Raw genomic sequence first — 27,100 nt, forward strand, 5'->3', positions numbered from 1 at the left:
AGTCTGATTCAAATGAGCCAGTAAAACTCTGGAGAGTGACAAGATGTTTCTGTGACAGTGTGCTCACTTTGAATGAACACCCTTTCTCTTCTCTCGTGCACATTTAGCAAAGCCACCCATCCCCCCACCCCGCATCACGCCTTTACAACTCAGCTATGATTGATGACTTTCCCTCACCTTTGAACTGTGGGATCTCTCCTGTTGCGCTCTTGGGAAGACCCTTATGGCAGGCATCACTGGTCAGCGCCACAGTAACGCCACAGCTGCCCAACAGGAATCCAATCTGTTGGCTGCCGGCATCCTATTGGATGATACAGAACACGATGAAAAAAATAAAGCTGATGCTTTTGCTGTTCAGATATCTCATAACTACAGTAAATGCAGAGCTATATGTTTGTAAAAGACTTCTACTGAAGCACAGAATAGAACAGAACAGCCCTTTAATGTTATTGCACGTATACAGTGAACTTGCAGTTACACTTGTGAACATGCAGCGCTGGTTTAGAAGTGACTCTTGCTGCACTGCTGCTGCACTGCTTCAGCAGCCCAAACGTAAATTTTATGGAAAATCCTGCAGCACAAATGCAGGAGGGGGGAAGGGGTTCAAGAGAGGCTACCGACATGCAGCAAAAGGCATTTCTGCTAAGCAAGTCATCACTGTGTAACCATGCCAACCCCTATGCTGGCCACTGCGCTGCAAAGACAAGCAGCTTTGTCTCAGAGTGAGACTAAAGCAGAAACAACTACGATACAGGATGGCATCCAAAAAAGAAGCTGCTGAAATCTGAGGTCACTGAAGGTGAGAGATCAGCAGTTGTAGCTGAGCTGATGTGTGTTTCCTGTGTGACGGTGGGGCAGCAGGAGGGCCCGTTTCTTGTGTGTCAACTGTATTTTTTTGCTTTCTGCTTAGATGTGATTATTTCCTCAGAAATACTTGTTGCTGGTAAAAGGCTGCAGCTGAAGATCCAAAACATTTTATCAGCTGTCTGAGGTATGGATAAGGCTTCTGTGCAAACACGACTGAAATGAAACGCAGCGGGAGTCTGGAGCTCTGGGGGGGCGAGGTGAAATACAGATGTGGCCACAGCAGGTTTATGAAAAATCTAATTACCTAACATCCAGTAGAGACTAATCCTGCACAAAACAGCTTCAGATTTAAAGGAAAGGAACCAGAGAGCTGCAGCCACGGCTAAAGACAGCTGATTTGCAGTGCTCTGAAGTACCTTGCGACTTAGGGGCACCTCTATGGGAACAGGGACCACCTCTGCCAGCAGACAGCCGTAAAAGGCCACCATGAAGGCCACTGGGTCGTTGTTCGGAAACACCAACGCCACCTAGAAGGGAAGGACAGAAGACAGCACTGGGGTTCAGAGAACTGAAATCATTTTCTAAGGCTCAGAAAGCAACACAAGGAGTGAAAATTGCAGTCAGTTTCTAAGCAACACGCAAGTTCATGTAAAGTCACCAGCACATTTATCTGTATGCTCAGCACAAGTTAATTCGCTAGAATGACTAATATACAGCTCTCAGTGTTTATTTGCTTTTCACTGAGAGCAGAGTGAGGAGACTGATAACAGTCTTGTGTTTGTGCACTCAACATGAATCCAGAGCAGATCATTATGTCCACCACTGAAACGTGACGGTGAGGATAACATCTCCAACACTGGGCATGTGCGTGAGTTTAATAATCATTATGTTACAAGAAAAAGTGATCGTGGCTACATCTGGCAAAAACACTGTGTGCAGCTCTTTTTGAATGAACAGAGATGAGGCCCAGTATAAACTGTGACGGGCAGGCAGAGCTGGCATCAAGTGTGCTCAACTATCTGAGAGCAGTTAAGGGCGGAGGGTGATCCAAGACCGCAGCACAGAGCAGTCGGCCATCAGTGAGAGTAGTTATGACACTGATTAAGTCAGAAACTGTGCGAACAGGAGGAGCTTTCAAATGCACAGCAGCTGTAGGAGGTCTACAGCTGCTTAAAAAAACCACGAACAATATGAGATGTAGAAGAATTTCAGCTGACGTGGCCTGGCACTGAAATCAGTTGATCTTCCCGCACTGTGGAAGGCTGAACTGAGGCTATGATAGACTTTAGTGCTGGGGATCAATACTCCTTTTATTTAAGAACACTTTAAGAAATCATCCCTTCTGTTCTCTATCAAACGTAACAGCCCTTCTTTTTGCCACAGCTGAACAGCACACACACTTCTGTATTATGCATCCTGCTGCTGTTTCTCACATTTATGCTGCACATATTTTTTTTATCACTGTTCGATATATCAAAATTCTTTGCACCACTACCCTCTCAGACCCATTATGCTTTTCCTAATAAAAATCTCCCCAGGAACGACTCAATGAAAGAAGAGCAGCGAGCTAGCCACACAGTGACATGTGCTCCATTAACCCCGACACCAGCGTCACATCTCCCGACTTTTTCTAGAGGATTTTCTGTTCCACTCCACAGAGAGCTGTCGGTACTGCTTTTTTTAATGAAAAGTTGATAACAGCCTCACGTTGCTTTGGTGTCATTTCCACTGCTTGAGCACCTCCCATTTATTGAAACTGGCACTGGTGGTCTGTCCGCTTTGCATATGCATCAGCTGCATATGCAAACTGGACAAACTGGAATTGTAAGCATGTGGTGATGTACTTCTTGCAATCTTTTACTGCTATTCCAGCAAATGCATTTTTCTGAACAGAACAGAAACCTACAGGAGGTCAAAAGCACCTTAAGTGCAGGTTTAAAAGCTTTTTCTTTGTGCTGAACAGAGTCAGGTTAGACTTGCTTCTGCTCGCTGTGCTAAGCTGCAGACTGCAGCTCAATATTCTGCTTACAGACATTACAGTGGCATCAGTATCTCAGTGAAGTATCCCCTTCATTCTCCTGGGAATACAACAGGAGCTTTATTATAGAGACATTGTTTGGTCAAATAAATAATAAAAACTGCATGTCATCATCAATATACCAGCAAATATATAATTATCTGTTTTAATAGATTAAAAAAAAAAAAAAGCTAACTTGGCTGAACAAAGTATCAAAGGGTTGGAGTGAAGTGAGCACAAACAAAAAGAAAAAAGTGAAAAGTGAGAGCTGCAGTGGTGGGCGAGTGTGACTCACCCGATCGCCCGGTCGCACCATGGGCTCCTGCTTGCTGCCCAGTTTGTGGAGGATGTTGTAGGCAAGCTTGATGCTGCGAGACCACAGCTTCCCTGCAGGGAGCGGGACACAGGATATGAGGGTGCGATTGAGGGAGGGGGAGGGAGAGAGACTGAGATTGTGTTTGTGTGCTCTTGCACTTCTATTTTGAGGCAATTCAGTCGATAAGAGAGGAAAAAAACTGTCTGAAGTGATGACATTTAAGAGCTTTCAGCAGTCAGGAGAGGTCACTACTGACGTCTGGAGAATGGATGGATTATACTTAAAAGCAAGTGTCTAACGCACAGTTGGTGGACAGGTGCACAGGAAAGAGGAAATCATGTAAAAATGGTGGGGGGAGGGTACATTCCTGCACACTTTCAGCTCTGAGTTTATTAAAAATAGAATATTCAAAAAATGCCGCTACTTCTTTTGCATAGTTTGATTTCCCTGTGCAGCCTTGTCATATACTGTTACAGAAGCTGCAAATACAATGAAAAATTGGTCGGGACCGACTTGAGAAACAGCAAAAAAAAGCTTTAAGGTGTCGAGGTCCCGGGTCCTAAGAAAATCCCCAGATCCCAATCCGATCAAGCATCGAGGAGAAGCCCAGTTCACAGCAGGACCCACAGGATCATTAGGCTGCTGGTTTTAATGGTGTTAGTCTCAGGGAGTGTCTCATTATAGTCTACATCAGAGGTTCTCAATGTTGTGATGACCGAGTGCCAATTAGGAAAAAAGGACTCATGATGTTGTTTAATTAATACAAAAAATGAATGAAAAAATGAAAAGAAAGGTCAGGCAATAAAAGAGCTTTATAACAGAGTCATGGACATAACTATTCACGTGTAATTACTACTTAAGATGTGTCTGTTCTGATGGATTTTAATATATATTATATATATATATTACTATATTGATTTTAGGGGGATTTATTTTGCTATGAGAGCTGTAACAGAAGAGTTCAAACTTTTTTGTCCCTTTTTTGCTAAAACCAAAAGAAATCAAACGAATCAAATCAAAAACCCAACATGACTCTTAAAAGAGGAATCATGAAGAGGCAGACTAACAGAGGGCAAACAAATGATCTCATAAAGAAAAGAGGAAAGAGGGGACTGCATATACACACAACAGGCGGTGATTGAAAAGGAGACCAGGTGAAACTAATGAGGGTGGGCGGGATACTGAGCAGGAAGTGAAGAAACCTTCAAAGTAACCAAAAAGATAAATAACCATGACAGACACCAGAGACAGGGGGACACAGAGGGGCCAACAAAAGCACCAGATGCTTCTGTGGATGGTTTATCTTGTGTTGTTCCACCACTTTCCTGCATGACACACTCCTCTTCTCTTTAGTAAAAAAGTGAAGCAGTGGTTTAATAACAACTTCACTTTCATGCAGTTTGTTTCAGAGATTAAAATAATAAAATTAAAATATTATATTTAGTTTATTTAGGTATATTCAGGTCCCTTTGAGTATTTTCACCGATTTCTGGTTGCACTAGCTTCTCTCTGTCAGCAGGCTTCAGTCTATCACCCTGTGTATGTGCGAATGGGGTTAAGGTGTCACTGGAGTTGTTGACAAGTTGACAAATGGCAAATTAACCGTAACCAAACAAGAACAGACGCCAAATAGCCCCAAATGTATTTACTGGTCTGACAGCAGGGCCACTCCAGTCAGCGTCAGAGCCGGGGTGTCAAATTCATTTTACATTGCGGGCCACATACAGCCCACTTTGATCTTAAGCAGGCCGGACCAGTTAAACTCCCCTTTCAGTCATTGTGAAGAAGTCACATATTTAACTGTGACAAAGAAAGATGAGTAGCCATGAGAGAGGTTTTTATCAGCAGGAAGAGCTGGAAAAGTTGTGAAAATACAGTTAAGAGTCCAAATGTAATGCTTGTTCTTGCTTGTAGTGAGCAGCAGATGAAACAAGTTAAGAATTATAAATATAAAGACCAGGAGTGTGCAACATACGGCCGGCTGTACACCACCCCTGGTGTGAATCATATTCAGCCTAACCAGCATGCATGTCTGTGCATTTTTAAATTCTTGAACTAGCAAAACATTTATCCAACTGTAGCTCTGGTGGACATGAATGAGTGAGCACTAAGTGTGTGGTTACCATATGTGAGCACATAGAGGGGCTTCCCTGCTGTGTCCAGGCTGGTGAGGCAGGGGGCTTTCGGGGAGATGGTTCCCCAGCGTTGGAGAGCCGCCTCCAGAGAAGGAGGCCAGTTAGTGACCACCCCTAGCGGCTCTCCTCGCACTGGCATCATCTCCGCCCCCTCCGGCCGAGGCTGGTTAGGGTCGGGTTGCTGGACTGTAACAGGATGAGGCCGAGAGTTTCATGAGTGCACAGCTCACAAACTTTTACTGTTTATTTGATTTCAAGTGTGGCCGTGAAAAAAAACCACATAAACAACTTTTATGAACACAGATGTACTGAGGGGGACGTGAATAATCTTTTATCTCTTTTAATATTGAGTTCAGACTGCAGAGAGGCTGAGAGCGAGGCAGCGGTGGGGAGGGATTTGACTGGATTCAATCTTCAGCCAGTGCCATAAAAAATAGAATTAGAGTCAATTGGAAGTTTTAACCGCTACATCAATCCCAAGCTCAAAATTTTGTTGTATGATTATAACACACATGTTTACAACACACTGGATATGACTCCAGGATATGATTTAAAAGACCACAAAACTGGACAAAAGGATGAGTTTCCCAGAGAGTCGAAGAAACAGAGAGAAAACACTCCCAGATGGAGAGAGGCGAGCAAAGAGCAGGAAATATTTCAGTACGTTTACAATTTTAACCCTTTAACAACACATCTGTGCTCTATATGAACCTTTCCCGTGACTTGGAGTGTCCACATGAAGATAGTTCTTTACATGGACGTGAGTGTTGTTCTCAGCATTAATGAAGATTTTGGTCACATTGGTTACCACTGCCCAGCATCTTCCTGTATTATTTTATTCATTATTATTAACTAAAACTAAAAATCTGACTGCATTTCCCATTTTTTTTTAAATTCTGAAAGTTCTTTAACTGTCATGAACTAATTCAAAGAAAGAGCTTTTTAAAGGGTAGCAGATGATTATTGATCTGCACAAAGTTTTTGGTCCACTCTGTTTGGAAGCGTCAAAATTCAGTCTAATGTCTGTTCACAGCTTGATGTTTCTGGAGTCAGAGTGGACCATAAAAGGCTGGAGTGCTAAGGCTAGAAAACTTGTTTACCTAGGGTCTTTATATTGTAGAGGTAAGGTAGAGACCCTAAAATAATAGAGAGAAGAGCACATCCCCGTCTGAGCATGCGCTTGGCGACACTGGGAAGGATAAACTCCCGTTTAACAGGAAGAAACCTCTGGCAGAACCAGGCTCAGGGACGGGCCGCCATTTGCCGCGACCAGTAAGGGAATAAGATACTAAGAGAAGAACTTTGCTTACCACATGTTATGAATTTGAGACATATTACATGTTATGTTAGTGCTATGAACCACACAGGACCAGCACAAACCTGCCTGAGGGCGCACTGTTCTGCAAAAATCAGTGTGGCCTATAATACTGCATAACTTTAAGCGCTAATAAAATTTAAATAGGTTACGTTGTTTCTTATTGTCAGCTTCCAACAGGTTTATTTCTGCTGTAATGTTTTTAACATGGGAGTCTATGGGAATTTACTCCCACATGGATCCTGCCTCGTGTGGTCATTGAAGGAACTGCAATTTCTGGGACTTAACCAGTTTACAAGACGTTCAGCTGTTAGAAAGATGCTGTAACTACTGCTGTTCTGTAATCACACGCAAACAAACTTATTTGCAAGCTGACCAACTGTCAGCTTCAACTTAACAGAAACTCTTTTTTCCAAAATTTCTTGAGACCTGCAAAATTAACATTCACAGTTCATTTATTTGCATGCATGAATGCCACTTAACACCTCAGCACTGAGCTGTGTTTCTTTGAAAAAGCTGATTTTGCACACTGACCTGTAGCAAAGCTCCGGCTATGACCTCATTACGTGTTTATTAAAGTGATTTATTAAATGAATCACTTGGGGATAGTTTTTTAAAATGAACAGAAAGACTGTTTTTACCTTCTAAAAGCTCATCAAAGTCATCAACAAAGAACTCTCGGAGTGGAGGTCTGCGAGGCTGCTTCAGCGTGTTCACCAGCTGCTGGATCTTAGCCGACACGCGACTGCTGACCGGAACACCTGCAAAAAGGAAAGTGGTGATGTGAACAGCTTACAAGACGATCATGATAACTATAATAAACCTCCAGTGTTACATGATGTGTTGCAAAGACTGAGACTAAAATGCTGCCTGTGATGTAAACCCTGGACAAATACTGAATGAACGATCCTGCTTTTCTTCTGACGTTCTTTCATATATGAGAGAGAAATAAAGAATTTGTCAGTCCTGTAAGCAAACAGTTCAAGCTTCAGAATGTTTTAAACCGCAGACTGTATATAAATGATGTAAAGTAAGTAAAGTAAAATTTTATTTATATAGCACCTTTCAAGATAAAATCACAAAGTGCTTTACAGAGGCAGAAAACAGACATTAAAATCTCAAACAAAACAAAATCAACCAAAAGCAAGTTTAAACAGATGCGTTTTTAACTGCTTTTTAAAAGACATGACTGAGTCCACAGATCTCCAACTCAAAGGGAGCGCGCTCCAGAGTCTGAGAGCACTGATACAAACGCTCTGTCACCTTTTGTTTTTAACCCTGTATGCTGGACAACCAGCAACCCCTGGTCACAAGACCTCAGGGACCTGCTGGGGTGATAAGGAAGAAGAAGATCACTTATGTAAGTTGGAGCTACACCGTGCAGGGCCCTATAAGTCATGATTATGATCTTAAATTGGACCCTGAACTTGACAGGGAGCCAATGCAGTTGAATCAGCAGGGGAGTATTTGTGATGCTTTATCAGAAGCCTAGCAGCAGAAATTTTGAACACCCTGCAGTCGTTCCAGGGAGGCAGTACTTAAGCAAGTAAACAAGGAATTACAATAGTCTAAGTGAGATGAAACAAAAACATGAATAATCATTTCCAATTTGGAACGTGACACAATGGGACTCAGCTTAGCGATATTTCTTAAATGGTAAAAACAAGAGCGAACCAAAGATTTAACGTGTGTGTCCAGCGTCAGAGCTGGATCAACTGTAACACCAAGGTTCCTAATGGAGGATTTAATATAAGAAGCAAGAGGGCCTCGATTTTTAACCACGAGGGGAACATATTTCTAGCCAACGTAAACCATTAACCATTCAAGGTTAGTGAAATATGGTACTTTTGGACCTGGAGGCGTCCCCCCCCTCTGGGTCTATTAAACAGAATGCAGGCTTGAAGCACTGCAACATTTGTACAATCTACAGTCTAAACATTGCATTTCAACTGTTTTTTAGACTCCTGGCTCTGTATGATGTCATGTGAGAATATCCCTTATATGGTCATCTGAGGAAAGCTGGCTTAAAGAGGGAGGAGCTAAAGCAGGTTGTTTCTGACAGAAGATGAACATTGGGTGCTGCACCAAGAGCCTGGTACATGATAAATATGGATTAATTTGGATTGTAAATAATAAAATACTAATCAAGTACAAGCCAATAATAAATGTATGAAGATGGAAATTTGCAGATTGGTTTCCCTTTAAGGCACTGAATTAGAAACTCTGTATTTTTGGCACAAGGCTCTGCTAAGTGGACCACTGCCTGTGATTATTCTGAGGAGCTCTCAGCTCTCTAACTGTGACTGTGTGATTGTGAAACATGCTGAAGAAAGAACAACAAAGGTGCTCTGTCAGCTCTGCTTAGAAAAATAAATGGTAAAAAAGTCCAATCTGTCTTCCAGGGGACTGACATCAACACAAACCGTGTAATTGGCCAGTTCTCTGAGGCACTGGTCCAATTTGAGCTCACTTCCTGATTAAAGAGTTGCTATTTTTATCAGACGGTCTCCAGTATTTTTATTCAGAGGCTCCAGCTGGGAGCTGGCTAAAGGTGTGACGTTGGCGGTGACTCCTACCATCGCCTGTCTCCATGCGCTCCGCGTTGCCGTATTTCTGCGTGTTCCTGGCAATGGTTCCCATATTGGCCATGTGGTGACGCTCAGTGTGGGAGTGGGACGAGTCCGACGAGTATCCCGTCACGTCCGGCGGGGCCGAGTGGTTCTCTGTGAGGCAGATGGAGAGAGAGAGAGCTGAAACAGACAGCGGTGACTCACTGTTCACCTTTATCACTGCTCTGTTTGTCAAGTGCCGTGTGTTATAGAGTCCACGGGCAATTAGACACGTTCTGATGGTCATCTTGTTTCACTGCTGATTTGGGTCACAGCCCTGACAAACACAGGAGTCAGCAGGGTCTGGAATAGCTGCGCTTCAAAACATCACAAGTGTAAAGCTTTCAACGGAAAATTTCTTCTCCAAACATCAATAACAACAGACATTTTTGGTCATATTAAAGGTGCACTTTGTAGCTATCCTGTACAGAATTAAACTAAACCTTTTACCACCAGGGGGCAGCATTTTACCAGCACATGTGTGCAGTCTTTTTCAAGATATGCAGCTGTTTAGCTTTATATATTTCTTTTCAGCCAAACCTATTTTCTAAAGAGAAGTTGCATTGACTCACTGGTATTACACAAAATTGCAGCTCAGCATCAAGTCGACTTGAGTCAATACCTCACAGTCTTCTTCCACATTTTATGGAGTGATTTAGTGCATTTTCAAAGGTTTTAAAAACAGAAATTGATAAGGAAACGATTTAATGTCCACATACTGTTTTGGGAATAGCTGACATTTCTTCTCTTAACCTGCTGAGGTCTATTCGGCCATCCGTGGTGACTCCAACTCTAAATGTAACCCTAACCTTTACTTAAACAGTTCCCCCGAGTCATTCTGTGTAATTTTAAACTGTTCACATCACACATTCACACACATTCTGCCTTTCTCCAAACTCAAGGTTGGGGTTACCACCTATCATGTCTTATCATGAATGGTGATTAAAGGCTGCATTATTTTGATTGTTTATACTCACTAAGGCATTCTGCAGGCATTCTGCATCTTCAGAGACTCTGAAAAAGGTGAAACCTACCCTCTGACTCCAGCGGCGGAGGCCACAGCATGTCGGAGCCAAACTCACAGGACCGTCGCAGAGAGCCGCCGTTCTCTGCTATACTAAGAGCTCCCTTCCTCTTCAGAGACAGGTGGCCGATACCTGAAGGAGCAATAAACAGCTGTATCACAGTCAAATACTGTGAATTACTGCAAAGACTCTTGGGCTGCACTCCTATTGGGCCATAACGGTACTGCAAGACCAACGAAATTCTAGTCCTCCTTGTTACAACCTCAGTTGTGTCAGAAAATGAAAACTGACTTCTTTGATCTCTTTTACCTTGTTTTCACTCTTTGTAGACCAAATGCTTTATCAGTAATAATCATTGGGTTAAACTATAATAAAAATTATATGAATTTCCTCATTTTAGGAATCACCTTTATTAAAAGACACAGGTGAAAATTCAAAATGCTAGAGCTGTATTAGGAAAAATGCACGAGAGGACTGAAGTCTTACCGTGGTGCGACTGTGACAGGTGGCTCTGCTGGTGGTGCGACTGGCCCAGGTGCGCCAGGTGCGTGTGCGCCAGGTGCGAGATGTGCATGTGCGCCAGCGAGTCGGCTAGCCGTCCGGCATTACCGCTGCCTCCGCTCTGCGTGGACGAGGACGAGGAGGAGGTGGAGCCTAGGTGGGCGGGGCCTAGCTGGGAAGGGCGGCTCATCCAGTGCTCCATGCCCGACATGTCGTCACCTGGCCCCGCCTCCTCCTCTGAGCCCGACGAGGAGTCTGAGCACAGGGGGGACAGACCTAGTGAGGGTCAGTAGCCGCCATTATATGTTAATAACAGAACTTTCACAGCATAAAAGTAACAATAATAAATAAGCAGGAACTGAAATGAGTGCTAACACAATATAAGACCTTTAAACAATATTAGTAAACAATTCAGCAGTTTGGGAGACTAGCTTCTTCCAACTAAATTAAATGATAAACACTGCTACGACGCCAGAGCCATTTGTTTGCTAGGTTAGCTCGGCATCCAATTTAGCTCAAGAGAAAAAGAGAAAAGTTTGTGTTAATGTCCCAGCTCTAATGCTTTTTGGTTCTTTGTTTTTCTAGAGAAATAATCAGATAAAACATCTTATTTAGTGAATTAGAGGCTCACTTTCTTATTGTTACGCTAAGCTAACCGTGCCCTAACTAAGTGCTTGAATGAGAATGGTATTAAAATTCTTCTTAGCAAGAAACTGGTTAAGTCATTTGTTTATGGGATTTGAAATAGCTCTGACCAAAGTGGACAGGTTGTGTTACATCAGGTTTGTGCTGCTAAATGTAAAGAAACAACGCAATAAAGTTGTTTTTGCTCAATGTGTTTTATGCAAGGGTGAAATTGCTAACTTTTTAGTTTTGCATGTCTGTTTGTGGTTTTTCTTGATATTACATTCTTCATGACACTAGCTGATGACACTACGAGATGTGTGAGTTACGGAGAAGTTAGCAGGGCTTCAGAACGAAGAGGGGGAAATGCAAACTGTAGGTCCCAGCGATAATCATGGGGAATGTATTTGGACAACGATGAGCTCAGAGCTAATCGAGACCCAGAGGGAACACAGTGAGCGCGGGATGTTAACCTAAGTACAGCAATTGCACTGTTTTTGTTATTCGAAGTGATGTAGTCCTGGACGTTTTCCTGTGAAGTCATGTTTTTCTGGCCTGATTATTGAACTGCAGCTGTGGAATGTGTCTATATTACTCGCCAAGGGAATTTTTTTTTTCATCATTCAGTTTGAATTCAGCTAACACAGAGATAATCCACATAACTGTGCTTGTGAAGAAAGACTATGGTTAATAAATGGATACCCCAAACCACCTCATACAACATTTACTGAACCAGTAGGCACTTTGTCTTCTTCCTGTATTTATATTTAGGTCTTGATACAATGAGCCCTGCACTTTTTTCCATTTCACAAAGCTCCTTTTTGGGTCACATTAAGGTCATTTTGAGCTAGGTTGTTTTTCATGCTTTGGCTGTTTTTACATAGTAATTTTCTGACTTTTTGGATAAATAGAATATATCTATATATATCTATTTATGCAAAAGAAAAACTAGAAGCATACAAATCTCTTGATGCATATTATTTTTCACCTAACCCGTGTGGCTGCACATGCGCCTGAAAATCGTGTTTTACACCAATTTTCTACGCTGGATTTATTTCTGATCAAACATTCTGATTTCCTGTGGGCTTGCTCGCCTCCCTTGTTTGAGGTCCCACTCCTGTGCCACCCCACATCCCTTCATTTATACCCAGCGTGGCATTTAATCCACGACTACTGATCCACATCTGAGCCTGGTAATAAGAAACAGATCTGAATTGAGTGTTTTTAAGACAATTGTCTCCAGTCAGTATTACAATGGTTCAGAAAAAGCCTGGAGACCATGATTAATTCTGTTCACCACTGACGTTTGATGAGCTCTGGGCGACACAGCAGGCTCTAGAGCTGAAAATGTCAATAATTAGTCAGCTAAGGTAGTAACAACCACAAGAACCAATTTAGGTAAAACTGGCTTTGGGCTGCACTTTAAGAAAAAGGCTGAATTTACTTCTTTAAACGAGTTCATTGTGTGAACACGGAGGCGCAGTAAACATAACATGGGGATTCAGTTTCCGCTCTGACTTTCCTATAACAGGAAGCAAGTAAGTGTCCCGTGTCGACCACTGAGGCTCATGAGTAAGACGAGCCTTTGGGGTGATGTCGGGATCGCTTAAGAATTTTCTCAAAGGTTAAAAAGCAAATTGGCAGTGAACAAAGTTATTACATTTCCTCCATTAAAATCCAATCAGCAGCAAAATTATACCGTCAACTCCAATTATGTTCAATCTAATGAGCTCATATTCGAGGTAAAGGTCAGCTCCGACTTTCCCCCTTCGTCCATGTTTTTTGCAGTTGCAAATACGCAGAATAGTCAGCTACTAATCGGTGTTTTTCCTTTTTCTGATGGCAGATCGCATTTACAGTAGCTGACTGCGTGCAACGTTACATCTGTCTGTGGTTTGTTTTCACTGTAAAACCATCAGCGCCTCAGGAAATGTGCATGTTTGCAGTTTTTTGGAGAGATGAGTGTGTTTCTGTCAGAATGGAAAACGTCTGAGAAAGCAGAGACACGGCATTACAACATAATCCCGTCTGGGCTCGGGCCTGCCTCTCCGGGGTCAAATTTTCGGCTTAGTGCAACCCATTTCAGCGGAGATAACCACAGCATGTGTGTGTATGAGTGTGTGTATGAGTGTGTGCACCTTCTGGGTACTTTTTTCTTTCAACTAAACACTATTTTAAAGACATGAAAAAACAATCCAACGCTTAGCTGCTTCTAATCTCCTGCTCAAAAGTGCACATCAGAAGATCACATGACCTGTTAAACTGAACCACTGAGCTATTCTTAGTTCAATATCGTTAAGTCGTGTAACTTTACGCAGCCACTTTCACACATTCTGTTTATAAGTTAAATCACTGAGCTCCCTTATTATATTTTACTTTGGGGTTTTTCCTAGTTTGTCATATTTTATCTCTACTTTATTGACGTATTTTGTTATAGCTTGCAGTTTTAATGTTTTAATCCACCGTCACAAGTATATGTTGTCTCATTTTTTCACATCTCAATCAGAAAAATACATGGAGCACAAATACAGGTGTGTGTCTCAGTCTGTGTGTCGTCACCTGGAGGCGTGTATGCATCCATGGAGGTCTGCACCACCAGCGAGCGTCTCTTGGAGGGCATGGGCACCGCCACCTTCCTCTCAACGTGTCGCGCCAACACAGCCTGCACCGCCTCAGTGTGGACGTCTGAGTGAGAGAGAGAGAGACAGGTAAACAGGCTCATTCATGCAAAGGAGGAGGGAGAAAGTTCTCCTAAAAAATGAAAGTGGAAAAAGTGCACCGTCCCCTCCATCTATGTCTTTTCCAACAAACAAACCCGCTGAAGTCCCATCCATTTTGATTACACTGCAAGTCCCTGTAATGTATTAACTGAAAATTACAGTTTACACATGAATAAAGCCAGACTGTAATCATCCTTCAATTCACAGTAAAGAGCAGCAAGTTCATTTTAACTACCACAGTGCCAGCAGCGCGATCTGATATACTTCTGTTTTTCTAATCATAAGTACTGAATGCCAAGAGTGTGCAGTAACATGGTTACACTGCTTTATGAATTCATTTTTTCTTAATGCATTTAAAGTGGAATGTATTCTGTTCATTACCAGCTCTGTATTTTTATTCTTGGCCTCTGCTATAGTAGCTTTGCATACTACACAATCCTTCTTCATCTTATACTAAGAATACTGAACTAGGCTCACAGGGATTACTTGTACATACACTGATTTCATTATATCTGAAGCTTTCACCTTGTTTAATACGAGTATCCACTGCTGGAAGAGGAAATATGAGAGAAAATGAAGAGGAGGTGAATATGGACACTATATAAGAAGCCTCAGTGATCCGAAGGTGGTGTTTATGCAGCTGTAGTTTCCGTACCTGATCTGTAGCGCTCGTCTCTGGTGCCGGAGGTTCTCCGTCGGTGGAAACGGGCCGCAGAGGGAGGGCCGAGGGGGGCCCGGTGAGACATTGGCCCCTCCATACCTACAGAGGCAAGCAGACAAGCAGCGACAGATGCATACATATATAGAGAGACACAGACATACACACACGTGCACAAATACGTTTGACAAAAGCAAAAGATAGGAGGGCCAACAAAGAAAAATAAACATGGAGATGATCTGACTCAGCAGAAAAATTTGATTTTTCTGGCATCTTAAAATGAAAGAATTGATAAAAAAAAAAAGAAGGTAAAAAAAATAATAATTCGAAAAATGTGGCAGTTGCTTCTCTGCTCTCTGATAGAACATCCCTCAGTATCCAGTGAGCCGTTATTGCTAAATCATCCGATATACGATAAGGATAAACCAGATTGGGTGACACATATGTGTGTGTGTGTGTTTTAGCTGCAGGAGAGCCTGTAGGGCGTGTGTGTGTTTGAAGACAGCGACTGCAGCACGTTCAGATAAAGAGGAGCAGGCCCAAGCTGAGCTCTAGGGAGTCCTAACCTACATTCACTAATGGCGGCGGCTGAAGACTGAATCGATAGAGTCGAGTACAGTATCATTGCCACTGTATTTGTCATGATACCGGATCGATTCTCTACTAGCGGTATGGGAATATTTTCGCGGCGTGGGGAGTGTGTGGGGGAGTCAGAGGTTGCTAAATTACCTCCAGCATGTGGAACATATGCCCTGACCAGCTTGGACCTCTTCTTCTCATAACCCTTCTGAGTGATGTCCCCTGCGAACAGATAGAGATAGATAAAGAATGAGAGAGCCAGCGGAGGGTGCGTGGGTGTTTCCCTTCATCTTTTTTTCCCCCAGAAATTGTGTCCATCAAACACGTTTTGGTTGCTTATACGGTTTTTTCCTTTTCCTTTAAAGAGGACCTATTATGCTGATTTCCCACTCTTTGTTTTAAACCCTGATTCACAGTACTGGGCCTTATTGCAGCCGTCAGTGTATGAAATAAGCTGTTCCCCTCCTGTTGATACAGTTTTCTTCTCATTGGCTGCCCCTCGTAAAGAGACATTTTCAAAAGCAGATGGGTGGGGCTTCTGTACTCGAGCTGTGTGCCTAACATGACCATATAAGGAAATCTGCTTTTGCTGACATCGTAATGGTGGTAACACTTTATTGTAACAGTTGTGAATAACTAGAAATTTGATAGTTTATTAATCCTCACATGGACTTTCCATTATTGTAAAGTTGTGTCTGATATTTAGAAATCTTTTTAAATAATTCATATATAATGAATTCATTTAGCTGTCTTTTCAGTTGAACAAGTGAGTAGGTAGTTTAGCAGCTGGATAAATAACAAGACGGTTACCTGGAGATCGTGGTTGTATTTTCACTGCTTTATATTGATGTATGCTAGCTGTCAGGCTGTTAGACAACACTGTGGATTGGATGTTATGACAGTAAAGAGCAATATGTGTGTGTCGTTACACATGCGTTGCAGTGTGTCTGCTTTGATCTGAGCTGTTCATGTTGGGCTTGGAGCGTATAAATAAACATTGGCATTGTGGCCATGCTGGATACAATTACAAGCTATTACAGTCTGTTTCACAAAGAGAACACACTGGGCGTGGCTGCATGAGAGTTGATCACATCCTCTCAAGGCAAGGAGAGGATCCCAGAAATGGCTCTCTGTTCAAACGGCATCAGGTCTGTTTTTCACAGGAGTGGGCAGGAAGTCGGACACAGGTGGAATCTGAAGCTGTGAGAGGGATGATCTGTCTCACTGTTGTGGCCACATGAGCAAAGGGGCCAACATTTACACAAACCTTGTCCTTGTGTCTGAGGTGCCAGCAACTTTTTATGACACAATAATAACACCAGTTATTATAAAATAATGGGAATTACAGGATAATCTAATTGTTTGTTAACACCCCAATAGCTATATACTAAATTTCACATAGCTATTTAACAATTTACTGTTTATTAATGATCGTTATGATAAAGTGTTACCAAAACTCCTGAGATGGTGCTTTATTGGGATTACCTGTGCATGCACTGACCTCAGTAGTTAGCAGGCAGTAGTATTTCAGCCATGTTAAAAACATACCTACAGCACAGAGAGTAAGGAAAAGCATAACAGGTCCACTTTATATAAGCTGGTGCAGCCTCATTGGTCTCATGTCACCCAGCCTCCTCTGTCTCTCACAGCCTTTTAATGCTTCTGTCCGACTGTTAATTAAGAACATAAACATAAATAAAACAACATGAAATGAATAATGAATAATGGAGATGATGAATATGAGAACGGGAATAATGTTATGCACTGCACAGACTCTGCAGTTCAACAGTCAAATGCTACATGATGTTTTTTCCCCAATGCATACAGAAGCTTTCAAGGTCGTATGATAATCTGATCATCATTATAATGTTATTCTTTGTTTTGTTCTGCAGCACACCACGGTCTTGTTCGCTTTCTGGCATCAGAACATCAATGCTTGACATTCATGTCGGGTTTAAGCACCACAGCAGGAGGAGCCTCTGTCTTGGGTGTCACGTTTATATTTCTGGAGATAAAGGGTCCCAAATGAAAACCTGAAAGACCAGAAACAAAGCTGGAGAGACCCGTGATGGATGACTGGGGAAGGAAATTTCATCTTGGCTTTTGGACTCCTGTCCAGCAGGGAGCACGAGTAAATACACTTAGTGCTATCATTTGTACACTACATGTCCAAAACATCACCCAAGGCCATAGAAAGCAACTAGAAGAAGCTGCTCATTGAATCACATCTGATTCAGGAAGCACCTCACCCAGCAGCCTTTGTATATACTGTGACCGTCAACAGGCAGGGTTTGATCTTTTCCTTCCTGCACTCCCACCATGAAAGTCATCTGAGGGATTAGTAATTCAGTTCGAATAAATGTAGCTTTTTCTTTATAAAAGACTCAGAAATAGTAGAAAATTCATAGTCAAAAATTCAGCTCGATCGACTGTACACAGATCAGTCACGCGTACATGAATAGCTGACCACCAGAGGAAAAACATATAGTATAGCTGTAGGTAACATATCTCTTCATATAAACTACATGACAAGTGAAATGACACCATCAGTACTCCTGTTATGTGACTACATGATGATTTTAAGACCGAGTATGAGTATTAGTGTGGATTAGTGACAGCAGCAGAGACTAATGGACGGACAGGCAGAGGTCAGCGTGGAGAGGCAGCGATGCAGAAATTCATTACAGTCCCTAAGGGAGGTCGTGGCTGCCTAGGCGACCCCCCACCCCCAGCAAAACCAACACGGCCGCTGATCAATCACAGCACCCCACGGTCCTCGCTGCAGGGATAATATGTGCTAATACTTCCTTGTTTGTCCCAATTAAATGCTGTTAAACTGGTTCACACCACTTCGCTAATTATTGATTGTTGTTTGATTGCCACGGAGACGGGAGACAAATCAAATCCAAAGACAAAAGGACGCCGGGAGGCTACAATATCAGTCGCTCTGAGACAAGTGAAAGTATTACACCGCAGCAGATGCCTTTAAAGTCATCAAATGTCATGAAAAACATCAAAATCAACCAATGATGTAGCTTTTCTGTCTCTATATAAAAGATTTTTATACAACATTCAGGTTTTTGTTTAGTTTCTCCATCTCCCCTCTCTATGACATCAAGAGAGCCAAGAGAATAAAAAAATGAGTGACTGAGAACAGAAAAGAGACGAACTCAGCTAAGAGTAAAGTTAAATCAAATATTTAAAAGATTGGCAAATAATGATTACTTTAATAAGTTTATTTTGCTATCAAGTTCACATCAAACATACTTGTCTTTGGAGCCATGGCTCTTAGCTTTTCCTAGAAGTTCAAACTCACTTAAACTTCCGTTTAGCTCAAGAGACGATGACTAAGCAAGAGCCTAAATTCAACATTTCAGCCACTTTTTAGTCCACGGGCAACTCTTAGTCCCATCTGATCAGCAGCGGGCCGGCGCAGGAAAATCAATCAAAAATTCCTTTCTTAAAGTTTATAGAAGTAAAAGCTATTTGTGAAAACATTCCAACAATGTGTCTCATGTTGTTCCACTTTCTATCAAACGACTGTCGTTACCAAGTCGTAACTCAAAAACGTCCTTTTTGGCTCTTTATCTTAAACGTCTTGATTTCTTCTTAGTAGAAATATAGAGAAGTAGCATTAATAGTAGTAAAGTGTCATCCTTCTCTGAAATGTTCACACTTTGCAAGCAGTCCAGTGGCTCTACTCTCAGACTTCCCTCAGTGGAAGCAGCACAGCAGGAAGTCCAAACTGGGAATGAAAATATCCAAATGAAAAAGACTCCAGAGCTTGAAGTGCATGAAGAACAAACAGAACCAGAGCAAGCACAAAACACCAGTCAGCATGGACAAAAGGGGACACAAAGACAAAAACATTGAAACAAGAAGACTTCATAATAACATGAAGGGATCAAGCAGACGCACCACCAGAGAGAGAGGACAGAGGGAGGAACCCAAAGGAAAATACTGAGGCAAATAAAAGCACCCTGACAAATACAAAACTACCGAAACCCAGTAAACACAGCAACACCAGAAGAATAAAGCCATTAATAAAAGAACCAGAAATACAATAATACAATAACATTTAGAGCTCAAACACACCAAGACATCCATAAAACATCCCGGCTTTGTTTTTTAAGCAAAGCTTTCATAAACATTTCGAGGACAGAGTGCATGTGGAGCACCAGGAAGGTCCAAACAGTGAAAGTGAACTACACTGTGTTTATGGGAGTGAAAGGAAATGTCCCCCTGCGCACCGCTGTGGCTTGCTGATGTGTTTTCAGACCAACAATGGAGCGCTCGGGTTTTGGATACACAGACGATAAATCACTGCTGATTTCTGGTCTTTTTGTTGGGCTTTCTGACAGCTAGAAAAATGTAGTATATCACCAGGCTTCCTGTTTATCTGAGCACAAACACATCTACACTGTCAGATCTATGTGATACCAAAGAGTCCAACATATTTCTGTTGTAAAAAGTGAGAATCGTAGACCTGCCAGGAGAGAAGACGCTCGGCTCTTTCAGAAAGCTTGCTTCACTAGTTTTATCTGCAGTCTTCTGCTTTATTTCAAGCTGCTGTTTCTGTAAAAAGTGAATTTATCACACCTGAGTGGAGAGTGCTACTCAATTTACCAAAAGATGAGCTCAGCTGTTTGCACACAGATTTTTTTTTTCCAGTGCGTGACTTCAGGGCACAGATGTGATTGTGCGTCTATGAATACAAACAACTTATGGCTACAAACAAACAGTGGAAGTGTAGTGAATCCAGTTTCCATAAAAATCACTTCCTAGAGAGAGAACCTTATTATGATGTAAACAATATATTTCCAAGAAAGTCTCTGAAGGACCACAAATCAGGTCCAGTGAGCTCACGCTGGCTGCTAATCCATTCCCAACAGCTTTATCCATTTCTTACAAAACAACCCTGCAAACATCATGACAGCAGCCAAGATGGTTTTAAGGCAGGCTGCCAAACGGGACGCTGTTTCCATGTCCAGTGTTGGTGCAGTCAGACCCTCTCATACAAGCCAGGAAATATTGTTAACTGCTAGGGCTGTGCGATATGACCAAAATCTCATATCCCGATATAAGAATTCTATCGTCCCGATAACGATATAAATCACAAAAATGTAACATTTTCTGTAAATTCTGTGAATCTCGGGCAGCTCGACTTGCGGGAAGTGTTTCCAGCTGCGCATCATGTAGCTGGAGTCGAGTGTTTTAACCGATGCATGAAACGATACATTTTTAGACGTAAGTTGTAACGGCCGCCGTTTTCTTTGTGAGTATTTATTACATGGCGTGCTGCGGGGAAAAGCCTGTTCTAACGTTTGAGTCTAAGGTTTATTTTTTAAACACCTGGCGGCTCTTTTTTGCTTCTCATCCGTAAATAATCTGCTCTTTCACGTGATTCAGTTTATTTTGAAAAGTCTCAACAGGATCTTGAGCTTTATTGTGAAAGGTTTAAGTGGAACATAAACGATGCTGTTACAGTCGTTGTTGCTAACCACAACGCAAAAAAACAGGCGCTTGTCCGTCCGTAGTGTGGTTATATTAAATATAAGAGAAAGAGAGAACTTTAAGAAATTAGTATAGCCACTACAGTGACCATCAAAACCATGAAAAAATATTGCCGTAAACAGTTTATTTTGCGACACCACGAAACAAACGATAGAGTAAAATGAAACAATAGACGTTTTTATATCGTCATCCGATATATATCGTTATATCGAACAGCCCTATTAACTGCAGTGATATGTGTGAGTGTAAGTAAGTGGCTCTCGATGGTCAAAATTCTCCCCTATAAAGGGTCAGTGATATATTTCCATCGTATGGACTTCATCAGGATGTTCAGAGTGACCGTGCAAATATACCGGATCTCCAACACATGTATTTTTCTATCATCCTGTAGCTTCAAATCGCACCAGGAGATTTTCAGAAACAGAACATTTAGTCTACAAAAGGCTTTACAGTCCTATTTTTAATGGAAATAAATTATACAGACTGCAGTAACATACAGATGATCCAAGATGTTTCTAGCCTGCAAGACCTGCTGCTGGTGCTAGCTCTGCTAACACTAGCTATACTCTTCGCTGTAAGGCCTCAGAAATATGGCTCTAGAGACGATCCCCTGGTAACGTATACTTACTATAAAAAAAGCTTTACTCTCCAAATGGTTGCCAGAGGTTGCAGGCTGTTGCTAGGTGAATTTGGTCACAGAGAGGGTGCTACACCTTTGAAGACAAGTCTATGTCTTCCACTCAAACTATGGGTGACTGCAGCAACGTGTTTGCAAACAAAACAACTGGAAGGGGTTTTTCTCTCGAGTACCATATGCCTTTTTGTGACCAAAAAGCTGTAACCACTAGCAACTACTGACCAACCAGATGGAGAATAAAGCTTTTTTTGTCAAGCAACTGTACATATCCAATTGCATGTTATATTTCAGTAACACTTAAATAGGACTTTATTATAAATTAATTAGGGGTGCAACGATACACAAAATTCACGGTTCGGTTCGATATTTTTTCGATACAAAAAAAATGTTCATGCCTTTTTAATTTGTCATTTATTAAAATTATAAATATATATTTTAACTCAAAAGTACAGTTTTTAAATTTAATGTTGCTGAAACAACAAAGTAATAAAATAAATAAATCTATCTGATGGAGAAATCCCTCATCTTTGGAAAAGAGAGTTTATTACAGAGAAATGGCTCTTTCCAAAATAAAAGCTATACTATCCGCTTCTTCTGGGCTATATTCTCAGCAGCATATTAAACATATCAGGTCCCCATGAGGAGAATCATGTGCTAACGGCTGTCTAAATGACTCGGGTGAAGTTTGTAGTATGTGTGCTTGTTGTTTTTGTCTGCTTCCACTTGTCTTTGCACTAGGATGATGTCGGCGTAAATGTGCAGTCATATTCATTGTGTTCCCACTAGTGCTGTCAGCGTAAATCTCGTTGAAATGACGTTAACGCCACAACACGGCAAATCTCCGTTAACGAGCTACCGCGGATCGCCCCGTGTGTGGGGCAGGACGGCGTCAACACATTAATGAGCTAACTGCGCTAACACACTAGCTCCCACCCATGTAATTGAGCATTGCGTGGCACATCCAACATACTGTTTTACTTTAGTCCATGACTCGCTTACCTTCAGGGTCATACGTCACATGAAGACCAAAATAGTTCCAAACACCAGATCTGAATGAGGGTGGGGGAGGTTCAATTTGCCATGTTGCAAGGAGAGCTTAACTTCTGTCTCACTAGCTTGCCCTGTGCTCAGTGAATCTGCATTCGACTACTCTGCCTAGGCTGCACTGTCGAGCGCAGATCCACTGAGCGCTCAACACAGACAGCATCGTCAGAAGGAAAGTTGATAAAATAAATTACAAATGTTGTATTGTTCGATACATATGCGTACCGAACCGAAAGCACTGTATCGAACGGTTCAATATCGATACGAATATCATTGCACCCCTAAAATTAATGTGACTAACAGTTTCATATAGCTCTTAAATACACACACAACATTTGTATGGTCAGTGTTTAACTGCATTAATTCTATTCAATATTTTTAAGATTTTTTCTAACTTGTAGAGTATTCAACTACTCTCATTTTTTCAGTCGTTTAAACAAAACAGTAAATTAGTTGACAAGGAGACCTCTAACGCAAATATGGTCAAATCTGGCTCCAAGAATCAAACGAGACAACCCGGCTGATAACGTTGAGGCTTTGAAAACCCAATGAGTTGTCTATTCTGCGTTTTATACCGTCCATGGATGCTTCCAAAATGAGCTGCATCACATTTAGCTTGAACGACAATGAGCTAGGATTATTACAGCTATGCAGTGAATCGAAACAGAATAAAAACTGGACACTGGAAGCTACTGGGACCCATAAAACTGACTGAAATGATACTGTGCAGATGATTACATCCTTCCATACCATGGCAATCACCTTCATCTAGGAAATATCTGAAGGCTGTCTTTCCATTAGCTTGGCTTGAATTTGGGCTTTTATGAGAAGTGCAAAAATCAAAAGTGGAAAAAGCCATAAATGAAATTCTTCTTCACTCGTCCTCTGTCACACCGACCCTCTGCATATCCTCCTGCACTACATCCATGAACCTGCACATGTCCATGCTCATCCAGCCTCTATAACTTCGTCTCCAAACCGCTAAACCTGCACTGTTCCTTCTCATTTCTAACCCTGTCCATTCTGCTCACTCCCAGCGAAAATCTCAGCATCGCCAACTCCGTCACCTCCAGCTCAGCCTCCTGTCTTTTTATTGGCACTCACCTGTTCTAATGGCATTACTTCATAGCAGGTCTCTACCATTTTGCAAACCTTCCCTTTTACTCTTGTTGAATCAAATCACCACTGGCGCTCATCCCCACCCTGCCTACACTCTTTTCTTCACCTCTCCTGTGCACTGCAAGAAATCATAATTGAAATTAAACCCAATTAACTCTCTAATAAACACACAAACTAATTTTAAAAAAATCATGAAAAAAAACAGAGAACTATTGTAGAGCTGTGGCACTGTGAGGTGGGCGTGTTTGACAAATGTGGCTGGAAAACATATAGATAGATAGATAGATAGATAGATAGATAGACAGACAGACAGATAGATAGATAGATAGATAGATAGGTGTGTGTGTGTGTGTGTGTGTGTGTGTGTGTGTGTTACATCTGACTGAGGTGTTTTCTCTGTTTATTCCTGGTTTCTTCTTTCTCTAATTCACACACACGAGCGGTCCATAGGGAGACGCCATCTTCCACTTGCAGCGCAGCAGAGCAGGGAGGGAGTTGCCTAGCAACGGTTCTCCTGGAGAAGGCCTGAAACGGCCATCTTGGATTTGGAGCATCAGATGTGAGAAGTGGGCTAATGATACCTGCCAGGGGGAGTGCATATGTTCGAGTCTGTGAGGTGTGTGTTTGTGCGAGGTGTGTGTGTGTGTGAGTCGCAGCAGCCTGTATTGGCAGCCTAATTACTTTCCTTCGTCTCGCCGCTCCCTCTCTTCCCCGCTCCTCGACGCTCACCTGTTTTAATGGCACACAGCTGAGAGAGGATCAATAGCGGCTGACTGCAGATTGGAGTTTTTACGCCAACGCGCAGTTGAAAGGTTTGGCAAAAGAAAACAAAACAGTGCCAGAGAGCAAGTGAGAGAGAACCATGAAAACTTATTTTACCAAATTCACCATAAACCTGTGATGTAGTCTGCAGAGAACACATTCCAGATTTCTGGATGTTTTACCACCAACTTTTTCTGCAACAATATAATCATGTCAGTCACAAAAAACAAAAAAAGTCCCAACAGTCTCAATTAATCACTTGATTTAATAAAACCATAAAACAACGAGTAGTAGTTACAATTTCCTAAAGAATATCTTGTGTGCTTGTGTTGCTTGTTTGGCTCGATCAGTGCTCCGAAACCAAGAATTATCTTTTGTTTTTTTAATCACAGCAGAAAACCAGACGTTTACGGTCCAAAATCCAAAATTACTCATCATAGGAGTAAATAAAACCCTAAAATACACATCTAATGCTAGCGTGAGGACCCCTACCAGACGCAGGGGCTGGTCAGGATTCAAACCCCGATCTATCGTTCCAAACATGGAAGTGTTGCTACTACACTAACCAGCTACACGACTCACACCCCCCAAACGATCTCCAAGCTACCGAGTAAATCCTGGGCGTGGTCAGAGAAAGAAAGGAAGTTGGAGAAGCAGAGGTAAGCAATATCGCCCTAAAGTGGTCCTAGTGGATCACATGGACGAAGCAACACTAACCGGTATAGAAATGAGCAAACAAACACAGTGTGTCTGCTACGCACTAACACCACCCACGCAGCACATAAGCTACATCGGTAATGCCTTGTGGCGCTGTGCTGGATGGAGCGTGATTTACTGACTACGCTCCTCTGTCATGCCAATGTCACAGCAATGGCGGTGAGGGTGCTGTCAGGGCTAGCACTGATTAGCAGACCATGCACCCAATCAGTGCAGTTTTCTGACTGCATTACTTAATGTTACCTGATAACGTATCATTCAATAAAGTCAATAAAGCTGATTCTGATCATTCTTTGGTCTAAATCTGGTCAAATAAACCAAAACCAAAAAACAGCGATGGCCAAAAAGCTAACACTGAGTTCAACACTACGCATAAGCAGTACAAAAGAACGGATGTGGCGACCTAGATGTCACCTGTTAGACAGGTAACATCATGAAAGCCTCGAGCCAAATTTTTTTGTCATCCCAATTTCGGTGTTGAATACTTGTGATTGTGAATGATTAGCCAATGAGGCTATCCTGGATAATCCTCCTTTCTTACACTTGAAAAACCACATTTTACAAGACGAACTTAATATTTTCTTCAGTATAACCAGAAATGAGTGACTCGGGTGGTTCCTTTTAGGTCATTCAGCTCGATGATCTGCACCTTTAACAATATATCAGGAACTATGAGCTGATGGAAAAGGGGTGCCTGGATGGGAAATCATAATTACATCTCTTAAATTAAGAAAAAATCGTAAAAAATAATTAAGAGGATGTAGAACCTTTTCTCCTGTCAACTGGCTGCAGCAAAATCTAGATGCACAGCATCACTGTTGGCTCTGCATTACACACAACCGTTCTATTGGCTGGACTCTGCTCTGCCGTCCTTTTCCTTAACATCCAGCTTTCACTTGATCTCTCTCTTTCTTATCACATAATCATAAACAGCCAGTCCACCCACAAAGCCACCATGGTAACCAAATCTACCTCCAGCAGGCACACTCAAACACACACACACACACACACACAAATGCACACACATAAAGGAGGACTAAAGCATGCGTCATGCTTTGGGGACCTTGGGCTGTCACACTCACATGCAGGGACCCGTGTGGATGGCGGGGCGTCCTCTGGCTTTACAACTTGTGTGTCCACAGCAAAGCCAGGGGCAACACGGGTACACACAGAAACACACACATTTATACAGTATATGTCTAAATATACACACAGTTGTAGCAGCAGCCAAGCGTCACGTCCACAATGGCAGAAAAGCAGAAAACCAGGGCGCCCTGTCGGAGCAGTGGGTTAAGATGCCACCAGTGGACATACAGTATCATGTCCGAGGGGAAACAGTGATACGCGTCCATCACAGTTTCCCACAGTCCAAAGAAACACAGACAAAGGCTACAAATGGTTACAAAGAGGAGGCAGAGAACTACACATATATATCATAATTGCAGATACATTTTCTGACAAAAGGCTAATCTATTATCAGAGGAGATGCATCTATTATTAATGCATCACTTCTATTAACAGATGCATTTACTTGTCACTCCCTAATTTCTGTCAGTAACATATCTGAGGGGTAATGAGCTCGCAGCCTCATCAGCCAGACGGTATTCTGCTGCTGCAATAAGTCACTTACTTCAAACCAGAGTCGTCTGCCTGAATTTTGCAGGACTGATCGTTCGCTCGCTCAAACACGGTTTATGAAACAGTCACTCATGTATTGATTTGCACTTCCTGGACATGAATTTTCCAACCTTATTTTTATGCTTGAGCTCAGATCTGTCTGGTCTCATTTGTACTTATTTGTGTCCATGTAGAAGAAATGAATATTTTCCTTTTCTGTATGACTCCACTTGTGCCTATTTTATTTTTAAAAAGATGTCGATTTAAAGCACATCACAAATGATTGATTTAATGTAATTTGTTTTCATATTGTACTTATGTAACACAATGACAAGGAAAATTGACTTGTAATTACATTTTTGAGTGCCTGGTTTTATTGATCCA

At 42.0% G+C, this 27,100-nt stretch overlaps 1 protein-coding gene across 3 annotated transcripts in view; it reads right to left on the bottom strand.

Moving 5' to 3' along the window:
* Positions 1–27,100, bottom strand: part of LOC120742741 (disco-interacting protein 2 homolog C-like) — a 74,792-nt gene that overhangs the window by 34,631 nt on the left and 13,061 nt on the right. The window contains exons 2-12 of one of the 3 annotated variants that reach the window (XM_040046165.1): positions 15,457–15,528; positions 14,725–14,829; positions 13,909–14,034; positions 10,711–10,980; positions 10,234–10,356; positions 9,167–9,313; positions 7,232–7,351; positions 5,264–5,461; positions 3,120–3,211; positions 1,224–1,334; positions 178–301 (exon numbers count right to left, since the gene is read on the bottom strand). In XM_040046165.1, the coding sequence (XP_039902099.1) occupies positions 178–301; positions 1,224–1,334; positions 3,120–3,211; positions 5,264–5,461; positions 7,232–7,351; positions 9,167–9,313; positions 10,234–10,356; positions 10,711–10,980; positions 13,909–14,034; positions 14,725–14,829; positions 15,457–15,528 (1,488 nt within the window). Of the gene's footprint in view, positions 1–177; positions 302–1,223; positions 1,335–3,119; positions 3,212–5,263; positions 5,462–7,231; positions 7,352–9,166; positions 9,314–10,233; positions 10,357–10,710; positions 11,002–13,908; positions 14,035–14,724; positions 14,830–15,456; positions 15,529–27,100 lie in introns of all 3 variants that reach the window. The other 2 variants (XM_040046164.1, XM_040046166.1) reach the window with 2 other exon arrangements.

This window comes from Simochromis diagramma, unplaced genomic scaffold (assembly GCF_900408965.1).
Source record: "Simochromis diagramma unplaced genomic scaffold, fSimDia1.1 OVJJ01000434.1, whole genome shotgun sequence".
Lineage (NCBI taxonomy): Eukaryota > Metazoa > Chordata > Actinopteri > Cichliformes > Cichlidae > Simochromis > Simochromis diagramma.